The sequence below is a fragment of the Temnothorax americanus genome, unplaced genomic scaffold (assembly GCF_048541705.1).
Source record: "Temnothorax americanus isolate GAGA-0224 unplaced genomic scaffold, ASM4854170v1 Scaffold12, whole genome shotgun sequence".
Classification (NCBI taxonomy): domain Eukaryota; kingdom Metazoa; phylum Arthropoda; class Insecta; order Hymenoptera; family Formicidae; genus Temnothorax; species Temnothorax americanus.
This window is the reverse complement of record NW_027509253.1, coordinates 80922-97662: the sequence shown is the minus strand read 5'-3', so window position 1 is coordinate 97662 and position 16741 is coordinate 80922. Positions and strand designations below refer to the sequence as shown.

General features: G+C 38.7%; 1 protein-coding gene across 3 annotated transcripts in view; it reads right to left on the bottom strand.

Annotated features, from left to right (window-relative positions):
• LOC143893434 (neural-cadherin) overlaps positions 1 to 16741 on the bottom strand; it is a 203242-nt gene that overhangs the window by 152187 nt on the left and 34314 nt on the right. For all 3 annotated transcript variants that reach the window (XM_077398808.1, XM_077398806.1, XM_077398809.1), the window contains exons 2-10: positions 10459 to 11867; positions 10171 to 10218; positions 8768 to 8959; positions 7145 to 7391; positions 6242 to 6461; positions 5790 to 6066; positions 4328 to 4923; positions 3481 to 3627; positions 2657 to 2848 (exon numbers count right to left, since the gene is read on the bottom strand). In XM_077398808.1, the coding sequence (XP_077254934.1) occupies positions 2657 to 2848; positions 3481 to 3627; positions 4328 to 4923; positions 5790 to 6066; positions 6242 to 6461; positions 7145 to 7391; positions 8768 to 8959; positions 10171 to 10218; positions 10459 to 11770 (3231 nt within the window). In that variant the 5' untranslated portion in view covers positions 11771 to 11867. The remainder of the gene's footprint in view (positions 1 to 2656; positions 2849 to 3480; positions 3628 to 4327; positions 4924 to 5789; positions 6067 to 6241; positions 6462 to 7144; positions 7392 to 8767; positions 8960 to 10170; positions 10219 to 10458; positions 11868 to 16741) is intronic.

Sequence of the window (16741 nt, the reverse complement as noted above, 5' to 3'; positions counted from 1 at the left end):
CGAAGAAAGTAAATGGTGCAATGAACACAAACATAAACAATAAGAAGTTCAAATTAGTCTCTTTACGAAATCAACCAATGCAGGCATTTTTCATGCAAGCGAGAATGCGATAAAGAGGCATCGGGAGACGGGGGGGAGGGAGGGAAGAGAAAGAGGGGACACACAGAGAGAGAGAGAGAGAGAGAGAAAGAGAGAGAGAGAAAGGTTGGTGAACAGAGGGTGAACTGAAGGAGGGCTCGGGGGAGAAGAGATTGAGACGGGGAGAGAAAAAAAACTATGACGACCCCTCGTCTGATTCGTTTTTTTTCGTTTTAACGACACTCAAAAACCGATGGACGTTATTTTCTGATATCGTTGTGATAGTTTAATCCGCACGTTTACGGCTTTCCTTTCATTCCGTGATTACTTCCGTTCACTTTCAATTTCTTCCCGTTTTTCACGACAGTGGTATGCCGCCCCAATCACAGAAGAAAAAATGTCACATCACGGACAGTTCTCTTATGATCTATACATATGTATATACACATATTTATACATTGGTCGCTTTCAATCAAAAATGCTTTTCGTGTTCTTTTCCTTTTCTTTGTCAGTCACGTCGTGGTACACCGGGGAGAGTGGGATGAAAATCGGGAAACGTCAGAGAAAAAGTATGTTAGAGAAAGTGAAAAAAGAAATAGGAAAATCAAAGAAAGGTATGAAATATTATAACTAAAAGAAATAGTAACAAATAAAGAACGCAGAGAGAGAGAGAGAGAGAGAGAGAGAGATAGAAAGAGAGAGAGAAAGAGAGGCTTTGTCTTACATACAAATCAAACAAAATATGGATAGATAGATAGAGAAACTTGTCGGGAAAGTAATCAACGCAGCTAAATCAGTAAATATCCAAGCAGGTGTACTCAGAAAAAGTAATTGCCGACATGTCAATAAAACGCAAAATGCAACAAACAAAAGATACTTTTTGAAAAGAAAAAAAAAGAAAGGTTCAGAAATTAGAGATAGATGTAGGAAAAGATAGAGATAAAGATAATGAGAGAAGAAAAAGACGGTGGATGGATGTAGGAGCGAGAGCGAGATCCGTTCCTGTAAAGGAATCAAAAACACATTCATATAAAATATGCAAGCATTGTCAAAAATTGTTTATGTCTGATGCACCACAAAATGCGTAGAGGTTGAAGTACACCGTACGTGGGGCTCAAAAAATGTTGTTCCCACCTGCTCCTGGAAGTTCAAAAAACATCACTTCCCTTTTGAAAAACATTCACAATTAATAATGTTAGTTGATTAATTAAAGATCATTAGTTTCCTCCGAACGTTTCCATCTCTTTTTGTCATGTCTCTTATTATCATTTGGCTTTTGCATCTTTCCTTTCCATTTTTTTCCCGTTTCTCCACCAACGCGTAACACGTACAAAAATCACACACATCCTTTTCTTGGCTACTTTTGGGGAAAAGTATGAAAAGTGCACACGTTCGCGTTCGATCGGCCGTGCACACGCACGTACGGGCCGAGCCGCGGGCATTTTTTTTGTTTTTCTTTTTTTTTGGTCTGCAAAATCACGCGCGTTGGCATTTTGCAACTCGTCAAATTTGATCGAAAATCATGAATCGCGGCACAAAATCGTAAAAACGCGGTGAAACGAACAACGAACAAAGGAAATCAAGTGAAGAGAAAAAGAAGGACGGGAAAGAAAAATTACACGCGCGCGTTTTCTTTTTTTTTTCTTTTTCTTTTCGACCGCTCATAACGTAACTTATATTGACGACCGATTTTCGACGTAAAAGTGAATGAAAAAACTGGACAAGAGGCTTCGTTTGGAATCATTTAAAAAGGTACTCGCGCCGCGAGTATGTTCTCAATAGAGAGAATGAGAGAGACAGAGAGAGAGTGTTTTGTTGCAAAAATAGCCCGAACGGTCGATCGATTCAGGTACATGAAGCGTTTGAGGAAATCAGGCATAGCTAAGTATTTACCATAGTGAACACATTGTGCATATCAATGGGAATTAAAAAGTTCTATACATGTGCCGTAAAAAGGAAACTCATTTCGTTGCATATTAGTGATGAGAGAAATAATTGCCGACCAAAACGTATATTAGTATACAAGTTTATCCGCTCAGCAACAAAACGGATTCGTGTTAAATATAACGTAAGTCAACGCAAACGTACAATATATCGGCAGAAGGTGTACACTCAAGTTTTATATTTATACGAGATCATGTACATATATATGTATATATGTATATTTGCATATATATATATATATATATATATATAAATAGATATAATATACTACGTATATAGCCTACACATTCCTGGGACACGCGACACTTGTTCGGGACGAGTACAATCCGCAGGATCTCATTTTTGAAAAAATGACGCGAATAATATTAAATACAGTTTACATATAGTTAACTGACGCAACAAAGATTATTTGCGCGCGGTGTTAACATCGCGGAACGCTTACATTGCTGAGACTTTTGTTTCTCCGAGGTATATATCGAAGTGTATATCTGAGAGCAAAAGAAGCTGGCAAGCCGCAAAGAAAAATTGCAAGCCTCGCCCACGAAAAAGTGGGTGTGTTCCAGGAAAACGATGCTGTCCATATTGCTAAAGAGAGACGATATGTAGACGTCAGCGATTTAATATGGATACTTACGTCTAGGGGCTTCTTTAACACGATCCAACCAGACTCTGGCTGTATCTCAAAGTACTCCAGATTTTGCTCGTTGTTGGGTGAGCTCAGCGAGTATACGATCGCGCCATTGTTGTCAGCATCCTCGTCGGATGCCGACACCCTTAATATGTTTGTACCAATGCTCGCGTCCTGCTTCACGTTTTCCACATATCTCTGCGAAAGGACAAAAAATGTTCGATACGTCAATTTGATATTCTTGGAGATATCGTGAAATATTTAATTACATCCGCTTTGTGTAAAAATGCAAGACATAATTACAAGATCGAAAGCCATAAAGTATTATTCAGTTTCAATAATTCAATTAATGAAACAACCCATTTCTCTCAAATCATTATTTTTTAATTTCCAGTTTTATTTTAGCAAAATTTTATTCCGTGTGTATGTGTGGCGGCTAAATGGCTAAAAAATGTAGTAAAGTGGTAACTCACAAATTCTTATCAAATATACATACACGTAACGGGTTTAAGGTAGAAGTGGGTTTAGTCTATAATTTACAAGGTCCATTTTAGATATAGCTTCGTGTTTCCGACTTAATAAATTATGGACTTGCTTCAAACTCTCCGTATGCTATTAAATCGATGGAGAATAGAATGTATTTTGATCGAATGAAACTGGCTCAAAGTTACATCGCGAATATATTCTTGAGTTAGGTATGTACATGCACCGAAGCGTAACGCGTCGATGGTGGTTTCGTCACGCACAGTCTTACTTCCGGACATCTGCTATCGCGTCTCTAACCCGTATGGTTTCCTTAAATGCTTGCCCACGGGGTCGAGTGTACCCACCTGTCGGTCAAACAACGGCGGGTTGTCGTTCACGTCCGTTATTTCGACGGTAAATGAGCAAACACCTTCCAGCGAGGGCTCACCCTGATCCGTCGCCTTAACGGTGACGGATACAAATTTTCCGTCGTCGCCCTCGCGATCGAACACCTGGAAACACAGCCGTGTCCGTTACTAGATGCAAATACATTAATACGAAATCTTAATATCTACAATATCTGTGAGTAGTTTGCAATTATGAATTTTTTTTTAATTGCCACGACGTAATTTCAGAGTTTGTTGTTTACATTTAATATAATTAACAAAATATGTGTATTTTTATACTGTTTTTGATTAACGAGATTGACATAAAAAGTGAACAGTAATAGAATCACATAAAAAAATGACATAGACATATTATTTCATTAATATCTTTTTGTTAGAAATCTTTATGGACTCGCGGCACGAACAATAATTAGAGTGTTAAGTGCCTCTGCATGCTTATCGTTCGGTCTACGATACGTGTAATAAAAGATAAAAGAGTAGAAGCTAGAGCTAACGATTGTTAGATGTTTTTTAATACGTTTAGAATATTAAATGTACTCTCCAACGCGAATTGTATTTGTATTATCTTTATTTAAAGCTGATACATTTGGATATAGTCAACGCAATATTCATGGCTTTATCAAACATAAAAAAGTTTATAGAAATGAACTTATATGTTTTACATAACTGTATTAAAATAAAAATGCAACAATCAAAATTAAAATATAAAACACGTCATAAAATATAATATTAAATACAAAAAAATATTAAAATATTTTTATCAGTAAAATACTATTAAAATAAACGATCATTATAATTGAAGTACCTTATTGGTCAAAACCTGGCCGGTTTCCTCGTCAACGGTAAACTTTGTGCCCTTCTGATTAGGCTGTTGTACGATCGAATACTTGACTTGCCCGTTGACACCTTTGTCCTCGTCGGTCGCCTGTACCTTAATAACCGTGCTGCCGTTCGGCGCGCCCTCCTCCACTTTCGGGATATAACTCGAACAATCCTTGAAGACCGGCTTATTGTCGTTCACGTCGGTTATGAAAACCACGACAACCGCGGTGCTGGTGTGAATGGTTTTATCGCCATTCGGACAGCACGCGCCGTCGTCCAACGCGGTGACGTTCAGCTCGTATTTGTCCCGATCTAAGGAGATCTCTTTCCCGTGAAGACGAATCACACCCGTGATCTCCTCAATCACGAACTGTCCCGACGTGGTGTTCCCGCCGACGAATCGAAATCGCACGTTATCGCCGTCCTTGTCGGAGGCCACCACGGTGGTGACCAGGGTGTTCGGCCCGGCGTTCTCGTCGACGTTAGGCGTGTAAACCTGCTGGGAGAACTTCGGCTCCTCGTCGTTTTTATTCTTCGTGTATATCCGTACTGTCGCCGTGCCGGTTTTCGACGGCTCGCCTGAAAAGCAAAACTCGTTTAATTATTTATTTAATATTTTGACGGAAACACACACACACACACACACACACACACACACACACACACACACACACACACACACACACACACACACACACACACACATTTTAATTAAATTGATAATTAACAATGCGACGTTTGCAGAAAACGTAACCGTAAGATACACGATTTTTTCAATCTGCTTAAACGACGTGTATTGATTTAAATTCAAACGTTACGAGTCGCACTGTAGTGCGACTTAAATTATTGAATTCGGGTTGGGATACGCATATTAAGAAATATTTGCTGCAACGTCAAATTTTCCAGATATGAAATATATACTCATGGACGCGCAATAAATAAAAGCGCACGTGTTACTCGTGCCAATTCGGTTCTCTTTATTTCCAATTAAGCCGCGACTTGTTTGAAAACCATCCCGCATTCGCGCGCCGTATATACGTGCAAATAACGCAAATTCGCATCTACGGATGCGAGCTTTATTCCGTGCGACGCGAGACGGGGATTCGGGGCTCGTTTGAAAACCAAATCCGTGAGATTTAGCCGCTCGGGCTGATCCTCGGCTTGCCGACAGAACGTTAAAAGCGGCCGATTTCTGCTCTCTACGTGACCAAATCACTGAGTAAGCATCGACTTTGCGACATTTGAATTTCTTAAAAGCAGAGGCATTGAGGAACTTTAGCGATCACCCATCAAACGATTCGATTAATCGCGATGGAAAAATAGCATTGAGATGATTTTATTAACGCAAAAAAATATATTCTTCGATAATTCGAGCTACATTGTGTGCTATAATCCAAGTATATAATTCGTTATTCTTATTTTTTTTCTAACAATAAGTGACTTACCCTTATCTTTAGCAGTAACAATGAATTCGTAGTAGGCATTATTGTTGTCCGCATCGAGCTGCTTATTATTGACAATAATACCATTGGAGTCCACGCTGAAGTGATCATCGGACACTAAATATTCTATTTCCGCGTTTGCGCCTGAGTCAGCGTCAGTTGCCTTGACTTTCAGTATATTCGTGCCCAACGGGATATCCTCGTCAACGTTGTGAGCTTGGTAATCCGGTAGCTCGAATTTAGGGGCATTATCGTTCACGTCCGACACCCGAATCGTTAGCTAGAAATTAAGTAAAAAATTAAAACATTTTGTTTCGAATAAATGTTTAACGAGTAAGAAGAAGATACGCGCTCGTGCGCAGATTTTAGCGTGCGTGCTACATTTTCCGCGAGGGAAAAGGAATTATTATTCCTCGCGGAAGCAACAAAGTTCGGGAAACATAAATTCTAGTTACCTCGACCGATGTCGAGAAGCCGCCAGAGTCCTCCGTGGCCGTCACTATCAAAGAATAGATATGGGGCTGCCGCAGATCCTCGAAATCCAGTTCTTTCGCGAGTTTCACAATTCCGGAAGTCGGACCGATGTTGAACGTACCCGCGGCTCCTTGACCTTGCGCCTTCAGCGTGTAGCGTATCTCCCGATCGGCGAACGACTTGGCTTTCACCGATATTATGCTGAAAAGTTTGACACTCGCGTGAACATCCCGCCGCGGACTTGACAGCTCAGGAATAAGCAAAGGTATATATATGTGTATATATACGGTGTAGGAGTACATTTTGGAGAAATCTCGATTATTTGTCACAAGAACGGGCAACTTGGTCGAATTTAGATCGAACTTCGAAAAGTCAACCAACCCTCGAAGACAAATAGTTCTGACAGTAAAATGAACTAAAGTCAAACAATTACGATATTCAAATGCAAGCAGTCTTAAACAAATAATGCCGTTGAGAGCAAATAAAAGAATGCTAACAAGCTGAACATGGACAAATAAACCTGGCGTTAAATGGCTTTTGTAAATGGCCAATTAAAAAAAATGATTAAAAATCTTTTACATTTTTATATATTTTTTATAACATTTTTAATTATATTTTTATAAACAGAAAAAGCTACCACGCAAGACAGCTATATAATTTACGACAGACAACAATTTACCGTAGAAGCAACATAGTTAAGGAAAAACTATTTTTTAGGCTTAACAATATGCCATCAGACGTTAAAACTTATCTAACCAAAAGTTGCTAAAATTATTTATACTCGTGCAGAACCGCCACGGAAAAAAAAAGTTCAGGCCGCTCTTTTAATAAAATACAAACTGAAAGGGTTAATTGGCTGGTTGGAATAGAACTTGCAAACTAACTCGGAGTCTTTCTTCTGGTTTTCCGGTATCTCGGCCTCGTACGCCGTCATATAGAACTGCGGTGCGCGTTTTCCACCGACGATCGATAGTCTCTCCTCAGGAGTCGACTGGAAACGCCTCTCGTCGATACGGCCGTTCTGATCCTCGGCTTTCACGTAAAGGACGTACTCCATATCCAACTGGAAGAGGTCGGTACCTCGAGTACGCACTACGCCTGATCTCTCGTCAACCTCAAAGCGACCGCCAGCTGCGTACATAGTAATTAAGTTAATTAATTAATTAAAAGAGTTAGTAAGATACGTTATCACTCTGTTGGTTTTACCAACGAAAATCTTGCAATAGATTACCATAGTGTTAATTACATGGTAATTATATATACTGCAATTTCTCTAATTTTTGTTTACTATTTAAAATTAGAATTAAATTTCGATTAAAATATGCAGTAACTAAATCGTATGTTTGAAAGTTTCACAAAAGTTGAATCAAAAACTGAGAATCAAAAACAAAATAAATTTCAATTGTAAATTTAATTATATATTAAAGTTATTATATATTATTAGGGCGCATCGCATTAATAACGCAGAATGAATTTATATTTCATACATTATGCCGCGAAATAAAAAAGAATTGTTTACGATATTATATCGAAGCGCGATTATTGTGGGAAAGCATTCGGCGTAATGGCGTCATTACTATATAATCCTGTAAATTGCGGATACTAGGTCGCCGTTGCTATCATCAGATGCATTTTCGATGAGAATAATGCATGATTTTACGCCGATGCGATGCATGATGCATATAGATTAATAATTAGGCCGTACGCCTGTGATATCGTTCAACGTGTTTCTATGTGGCGCGTTTGTTAAATTTAACATATATATTTATCTTATAATTAATGGAACTTTGACTGTTAAATTGACAGAATATTCTCCCGTTTAATGAAAAATTTAGTACTGAATTCTCGATTGATGTTTTACTTATGCAAACGAGACAATTAGTCTTTCTAATTGGTAGTAATGTAGCATTTGTCAAGAGCGAGCTTTCATACATTTTCCTATACCGATAAAAATTAATTTCTTCTATCAATTATTTTTTTGCGATATGTAGTTGAATATTTTTGTAAAAGGTTAATTGATTAAACTGTATTATCATTGCAAACGAGCTCTATAATAATATGTTGCATTTATAAGTATAAAATTAATAATTAATACATGTACATCTGTAAAGCAAACGGCATTAAATACGAACATGGATATGAAATCGGAAAGAAAGGATATTTTATATATTTACATTAAACTTTTCTTTCGTAAAAGTATCAGTTACTCGTTAAAGCAGAGATTTATTGATTTTTTTATTAATATACAATACCATATGGATATTGAAAATTACACTTCTCTTCTTTCCAGGTTTTTAAATATATATCCCAAAACAATTCGCGTAATTATCACATTATTATTGTTTAAATGGATTATCAGTATATATAATCTTCGAGTTCCTAGACAGTTTAAGTATTCCATATACGCGTTTCATTAATTTCGTTCTTTATTATATTACATGTTATACGCGGGACGTAAGCGATGATGCTTGAAATATCGAATCTCAATTAATCGTGATATTACGTACTTCGATCTCGCACGATGAAGTAATGGATGTTGTGGTCGGTGTCAGGATCCCTGGCTTGAAGGGTGAACACGTGAGTGTTCGGCGGTGCGTTCAGCTGAACGACCGTTTGCATCGGTAGTGGCCGATTAATGAAATACGGAGGCTCGTCATTCACATCCTTCATGTTGATGATGACGCGCTGATTGTCGGTATCTATAACGTCACATCGATTATCGCGTATACGTAATAACAGCGCCACGCGGAACGCGGAACACATTAACAATAGAGCGGCATTGCTGGTACGCCACTTGCGTGTCGCGAAATATTAATCGCTATTGCAACGCTATTCAAATACTATTTTTTAATAGAACATTCCGAAGGTTAATGACCTCAAAATGAATCTGTATTTAATCGCACAATGAAAGTGAATGATATATTATTTTTTTATTGCGTTTCACGTGAGAGATACTAAATTAGATTTCAAAAAGATGTATCGTTATGAAGAAATTTAATTGCATAAATGCTGTATTCTTTCATGCTGCTAGTATATAGTTAGTTTCTTTCAAAATGAGAGAGATTCAATTAGAATTCAACAATATTTTTCTTTCAATATTCCTTTTTGTGCAAATAATGTACATATTCTCTGTTTTTTTTTCGTACTGAAATAGCGTTTACAGCAGCGTTGATTAATAAACAAAAATTTGTTTTGCCGTATCTAAAATGCTACTCGAAGCGTGAGCAATAAGAATGCGCTTCTACAGAAAGGTCTTTTGAGAAACATAAAAATACAATATGAAAGCAATATGATATGTATAGTAATGTTTCACTTATTTGTTTGATATTTAATACAAGTGGGCGATAAAGATTGTTACTTACATTGAAATCCTTTGAAAGCCGATATGATGCGAGAAAAAAGAGAAGAGTTATAATTATTATTAGAAATATATGCTTGCGGGAAATATATTTTCCGAGATACGACAGACATATATACGGCAATAAATATTTTATATATTAAATTACAATTACGCATAATATTGATTCATAATACGTAGGTGAAGAAAAACACATGAATGTCCCTAGAATTATTTTTATATTGTAAATATTATAATTATGTATATGCATTATTCTCCAAATAATTAAAACTTGACAACAAAATTTGGATATTAGAAACAAGTAAGTAAAAAGCATATCTTCAAATATTTGCTGCCGTATATATTATAATCTCTGCAAAATATATTTGATACCAATGTTTTTATCCACGTCCGAAATCACCTAAATATGAAACGAATGATACCGCACCTTTTACAAAGCCCCGAAGATACAGTATGAATTAAAGAAAAGCGTGAATATGTACGTGAAAACGGGCCATGAAATGTGCCAGTTGAGACTATTTCAGGCAATACTTATCGAAAATAAAATTTTACCGTCGTAAAATGGGCACGGGACACCGGGTGGATATCGTACGCACGGCTCTTCACATGCGAAGAATACCGAAATTAATTAAACAATACCATAAATTATATCATAAAATGCAATAAAAAACGAAATTATACAAATAAATATTTTCCAAAGAAAATGGCATCTTCTACATATAACGATAAAATTAAATTAATTAAAAATTATGCCGAAACATTTTTTCGCTAGAAATAAATCACCAAAAGTGATCGGAGAGGATTTATATGTAGAATATGAAAAGTTTTTTGTGATAGTACCTGTACCTGTGTTCGTAATGGTAACCCAAAAGTCTATAGTCTTTTCCGGGCCCAATTCCTCGTAGTCCCACTTCTGTTTGACCATCACGGAGCCGTTGGCGCCCACGGTGACCCACTTGTTCTCATCTCTTATTTTGTAGGTCTCCTTTTCGTTTTCCTTCTCCAAATAAAACGCGATCTTGCCCTCGACATTTCCGTCCGCCTCGGTGAAATCGACCTTCTTCGTCGGTCGCACCGCCCTAGTGACCCTCCTCTTCTGTATACGATGCACTTCCGGTGGATCGTCCGGTTCCGAGGTGAGGAACCGCACGATAACCTTGGCCGGTTTCTCCGTGCTGCGGCTCGGCGTGCGTAAGTCGTGCGCCTCGACGACCAGCTCGCACTCGCCGTCCTGCTCCGAGCTGACTTCCGGCTCGCCGGCGAGTAACAACTCGCCGGTTTGCGGCACGACGATCAGCAGGCTGCTAGGCGTGACCAACTTATACGCGACCTTGTCCCCATCGGCGTCCTTGGCCGTGACCTTACCCACGGTGGAGAACCTCTTCCAGCCGGGTTGCGCAACGTTATTTTTACGCATAGTATCCAAATTGGTCGGTCTGATCTCGAAAACGTACAACTCCCGTTCGAAAATGGGGCTGTTATCGTTCTGATCGAGCACGTGAACGATGCCGCTGATCTTCGAGGTGCTGAGAAAGTTACCGTCCGACGCGTGTATCACGACGGTGTAGATCCCGCGGATCTCGCGATCCAGGGGCCTCGCGGTGACCACCCTGACGCCCTGCATCTGGCTCTTCAGGGTGAGATTGAAGCCGGTGTCGCTGGACTCGCTCTCTCGCAGAGCGAAGGGACGTTCCCCGTTGTCGTCCGGTAGAATCTTGTAGTGAACCGGAAAGCTGCCGCGTGCCCGCAAAACCGGAAAGCCGTCTATTCGCGTGCCGACCGGCCAGTTCTCCGGTACCTCACCCTCGCCCAGACGGTCGTGCGAGAAGGTCAGCATGTTTCGGCGATTGATGACGTACAGGTGAAGGTCGTGGGTCTGCGTGCCGTTGGCCAGTTCCTCCAGAACGATCAGGTTCACGGGACGGTCCACCAGCGGCGTCAGGTCCGACGTCGTCATCACCAGGCCGTTGCCCAGCACGGTGAAGTACTTGGAGAAACCGGTCTCCAGAAGACGGAAATTGGAGGCGCGACTTGCGTCGCGCCGGAATTGCGTCACCTCGTAACCGGGGTAGACATCGTGCGGCAACACGGCCACCTTGGCGTGGATGACGGAAGCGATTGCCAGTAGGAAGACCACTCGTGCGTGCCACATCCTGCTCTGTTTGTACTGCTCTCCCGCTCTTTATCCTCTCGCGCTCTCACTCTCAGTACGCCAGGTACCTCTACTAGAGCATCAGTGTTGATGCCAACTGAAAAGCACAGAGAGAAAATTGTTAGTCGAGGGGACAAAACGCGATAGGTCAACGTAAAAACTATACGCTCGAGAAATAAAACACTGGGGAGTTTTGATGAACGAATAAGACATAGAATTTAATAAAATCAAAAATTAATGATGTTAGGATATTATTTAATTTAAAAATTGTTGTTTTTTTTTTAATTCTATTATAGAAATATTACTCGCAATAAGTCACGCACGAACATATTACGTTTAATAGTTATTTGTGCAACAAGTGCTGTAAGATGAAAATTCCCGGGTGCGGAGTTGACGCACGAGCCGAAAAGACTATCTGGATAGTATCTGCATAAATCTTTTGATTAATAATATAATAATACAGATTAATGAGGCAGACGGTAAGATATTACACGTTGTTTGCAGCACTTTGCGCGCGTGAGAAATGCAAATATGCATCTACGAATTTATCGAAACAAACGAATTAACATAGCGATAATGAGGCCGTGATGGGCTAATGCCCGCGTTTAAGCATTTTCCAGGAATTTTGTGTGCATTTTCAATCATTGCATTTGGAATATCTGAATAGCCGAGCCGTAAATTCATTACGCGCGAACAATTTAGGCGCGGCGCGCATCCCGTGACGCTATATATGACGGCATTTATATATTCGCGTGCAATTACACGCGCATCGGCCGCAACGCGTGAGAAAGCCCTCATATAACATCATTAACGTGCCTCGCACCTCGCACAAAAGCTCGTGACCCGTGTTACGTATATTGGAAGCAACGCAGTAAATTAATCTTAATTTTATTTTTGATTGAACACTCCCTATATACGGCCGTAACGTGCATTTAATCGCTTCCTAACATAGCTAGTTGTGAAGTACATCGAGTGCTTCGCAATAGAAACGCATTTATTGTTTCTCTTCTAAAATGTGCGAAGAGAGATGTTAGGGAAATAAAAATATTAACTGATAAATTTCTTAAAATAAAATTTACTCGTAGCTCTTTTGTTTATTTTAATTTTAAGAGTATACGAACGTTGAAAAGTTTTGACAAATTAAACTGCAGCATATTTATATTATGTAATACGGCAATATCATATTTGCAACTTAATTATTTCATAACTCGTTGTTTGAAAAATAATATTTTAATTTAATTAATTTAAAATTGATAATAATATCAACCGCGTTGATTGTATTTTATCGAAATTTCTCATATCACGATTACATGAATTTTATTTTAATACTGCTACACGTCACACGATATAAATAGAGCGTAAAGCTCTCGTGGAATCTAATATGATCTCATATATCTTTTCGAAATGCGACTATCTTAATCTTGCGCTTTATATTCAATTACAAGGAGGCTTGTATTATCGTTCGTATAAAATCCGCATTGCACGAAACGCTTACAATTTCGGTATTATGATAATACTCCGAAAGGGAAAGAGAAAACACCATAATTCTAAAGATAAAGATGCCGCATGTAAAACAGTACAAATTGAGTAATGAATACTAATTCAACATTTACCATAAAACGCTTGAATTAAATTTCTTATCAAGAAAAATTTTATAAACTTCTTTGTCTCATAACCCAGTTATATCTCAATTAAAAAGTCCGAAAAGAGTTGAATATAAAATAGAGTTGGCAATGTTTGAGACACTCGTTTTTCAGAGTACATGATATATAAAAGATACACATTTAATATTTATTATAAAAGAGATATTACGTTTACAATGTAAACAATTCTAAAAAGAGCAAATGTTAATATTTTTTATATATTATTTTATTCTATTCGAAATTCGATTGAGATGTAAATGTGCGTTATGAAGCAAATGTGGGTTGAAAGTCTAAATTAAAAATTTAATAAAAATTAATGTTTTGGAGATACAAATCGCGTATCTCGATTAAATATACTCTAAGAAAGCGTCATTGCTTAACGCAATCAAACTGTGCGATAAAGTATAACGAGGAACGCGCATTTAGTTGTCGTACACTGCGCAGGATGCGACGAACAATGTCCGCATGTACCGGAAATAAGAACCGGCGCGTACGAGTTGACCATTGTCATTTAGTAACCCTCCGTTCCATTTGATTCTATTCACGCCCCAAGAGAACCGGATGTGAGGTCAGCCGCGGCTCGTTTAAGTTCGAAACCGCTCTGACGGCCGGCGGCCGTACCGAAAAAAGAAATGTGCGAACATAACTGTCTTTGTGATGTAGTGCGGTTGTAACGTGAGCAGCAAAATTGGACGCAATATTGCCTCCGTAGTCCGGCGTATACTGTATAATATCACACGAAATAAGAAACGTAAATTTTTATATTTTGGATGGTTATCGATTGCAAAAAAAGCATACAAAAATTGTCAGCAAATAAATAATTTAAATGTAAAGGAATCAATTGTAATATGGGCTTTTTTAAGTAATCGAAAATTTCAATAAAAATTATTTCATCGATAAATTATCCTGTAATAATTTAAGCGTAATTAATTAAAAATAAAATGTGATTATTTCTTTAGAGCAATATTTCACGTATAACAAATTTGCAATGTTTGAGCAAAAGTTTAAATCACTTTTTCGTTAAAAGTGTGCAAAATTACATTTATCTTTTACAAAAGCAAATAAAGGTAGGAAAATATATATGTATTCGTCTCTTTTAGGCTATATTTGGATAATATTCTTCCGGCTAAGTAAATTAATCTCTCGGCTCGCAATATAATTACACCGAAACGCGTCAGGAGTGCGCGCGTCTGCATTCCTGAAAATTATTTCGTGCAATTCCGTCTAGTTTGCATGTTTCCCTTACTTTTTGTCCGCCTTCTCTCTTCCCTATAGTTTTTATTCTTTCGCGTAGTTACAGACAGATGTTGTAACGCGCTTCTGAAAGCAACCCGCCCGCTATATCCCGCCAACTGTTGCGTTAATAACATACGAGTTTCTCACAATTGCACGCAACGATAACAAATTCAGGTGCATCCTTTCGCGCAACGACGCGACGCGCGAACTGCCGAGTCTTTGTGCGCAAACCGCGTACTCGCAACAAGACAATACCGCAGAGTGTTTTCAAGAACTCAATCCACACCGCGCGGCAACTGTTCCTAACAACGTCCCGCATCCTCCGGCAACCCACCCGCAATGCAGGTCGCGCGCAAGAGTTTGCGACCTCCCGATACTGTGTGTGATACGCGTATATGCAGAGACCAATTCAAATTCGAAACAAGCAGCCGCCGCAAAAGCGCAAACAAGACTTGAGACTATCCGTCGACGACGCGACGATAGAATCAAGTTTTTCGCGAGCAAAAGTATCGGAAATAGTCATGGTTTTCGAACAAGTGATATTTGTTCGCTTACTTAAATTAAACCGAGTCCGAATTGCTCTTGAAATTTTTCAATAAAATGAGAACAACTTGAGAAAATTCACATTAAGATGTATATTTTAAGAAAAATCATATTAAATTTCTTATAAAAAACGTGCAGCCATTTGTTTAGTCAATAAAGTTCCAACATTTAACTAACAAGCATGCAATATTACATTCCTAATCGAGTATTAATCGAGTACTATTGTCCCAGAAATTATTAATATTAATTAATCTACATATGGGGACTTCTAATTTAACTGAACATTGATATCTTTTAAATTTGCAACTATAATGAGTTGAATGTTTAATCAAGTAATACAAGTGTTTGCAAAATTTGCACCGAATGAAATCTAATCATCAATTTGAATTTATTTAAATTTATTAGATTATTGTTATGTTAAATTTATAATACGTGCTTGTGGCGCGTTTCCTGAATCAAACAAATAACCCATGTATGGCGTTTTTTAGTTTATATTATCTGGACAGTGTTGAGGTTTAATTCAGTACGTTCGTCATACATGAATATGACAAGTACCTAACTGGATACCTATATTCGAAAACTCTGTAATTGATTTTCTTGACAATTGAATCGCGCCAGCGACAACGATACGTATTGAATTAACCCACCGCACTGTGCCGTTCCTGTATCTATTTTCGTCGTAGCCGATACTCGCAAACACATTCGCAACCCGTTTATGCGCCCGCGCAGAATAATCCTCCCTCTCTCGCTCATTCTCTCTCGGCGTTTCCAATCTCCTCTCCAGTCGTCTCCCCAGCGGCCTCTCCTATCCTGTCTCGAGAAGTCGAGACCTCGAGTCCCTCGGAGGGACCGAGGAGTCGAGGGCCCGCGGTCCGGGAGCAGATGGCTCCGCCGCGCCGCGCCGGTCTACATTATACGGTTAAGACCGACGGAACACGACACCTAATCCCTCCTCGAAACGTATTAAGTGACTTCAGCTGGGACAGCCAGGGGCCACGGGCTCTCGAGCACGGAAAACGATACATTCGCGCGCGCGCGGCCCTCAAAAAAGGACCCGGCTTATTCTGGCACGCCGACCTTGCGAGATCGGCGATTACGCTCATGAACGTAACGCACCCGCATGAGACGCTTTGGCCCTCTCCGGAGATAGTCGGTCGAAAACGTCTTGAATTTTTCTCACGAGCGAACGAGATAATCGCAGACAAGTGCGCTTACTCTTTCTAGACGATTCTTTAAAATCGTAAATAAAAAAAACTAATTTTTTGTTTGTCTTATCTGTTAGCTAACATAATAAACCATATTGTGTGATCGTGACGTTACGAGGAAATATATTTGCTCTAAGAAAGCGTCTTGACTTCTTATTTCATTAAGGGAGATATATTTTTTATTTCATTAAGAGAGAGATACATTTTTTTAAAATAAAATAAGCATGAATTTAAACAAAGAATCACGTTAAAAGTTTTGATAGAAGATAGAACGTAACACATATTATTTTTTCAAACTTTAAATGTATTTTAATTATATTCTATGCATTATTAAATAGGGAATA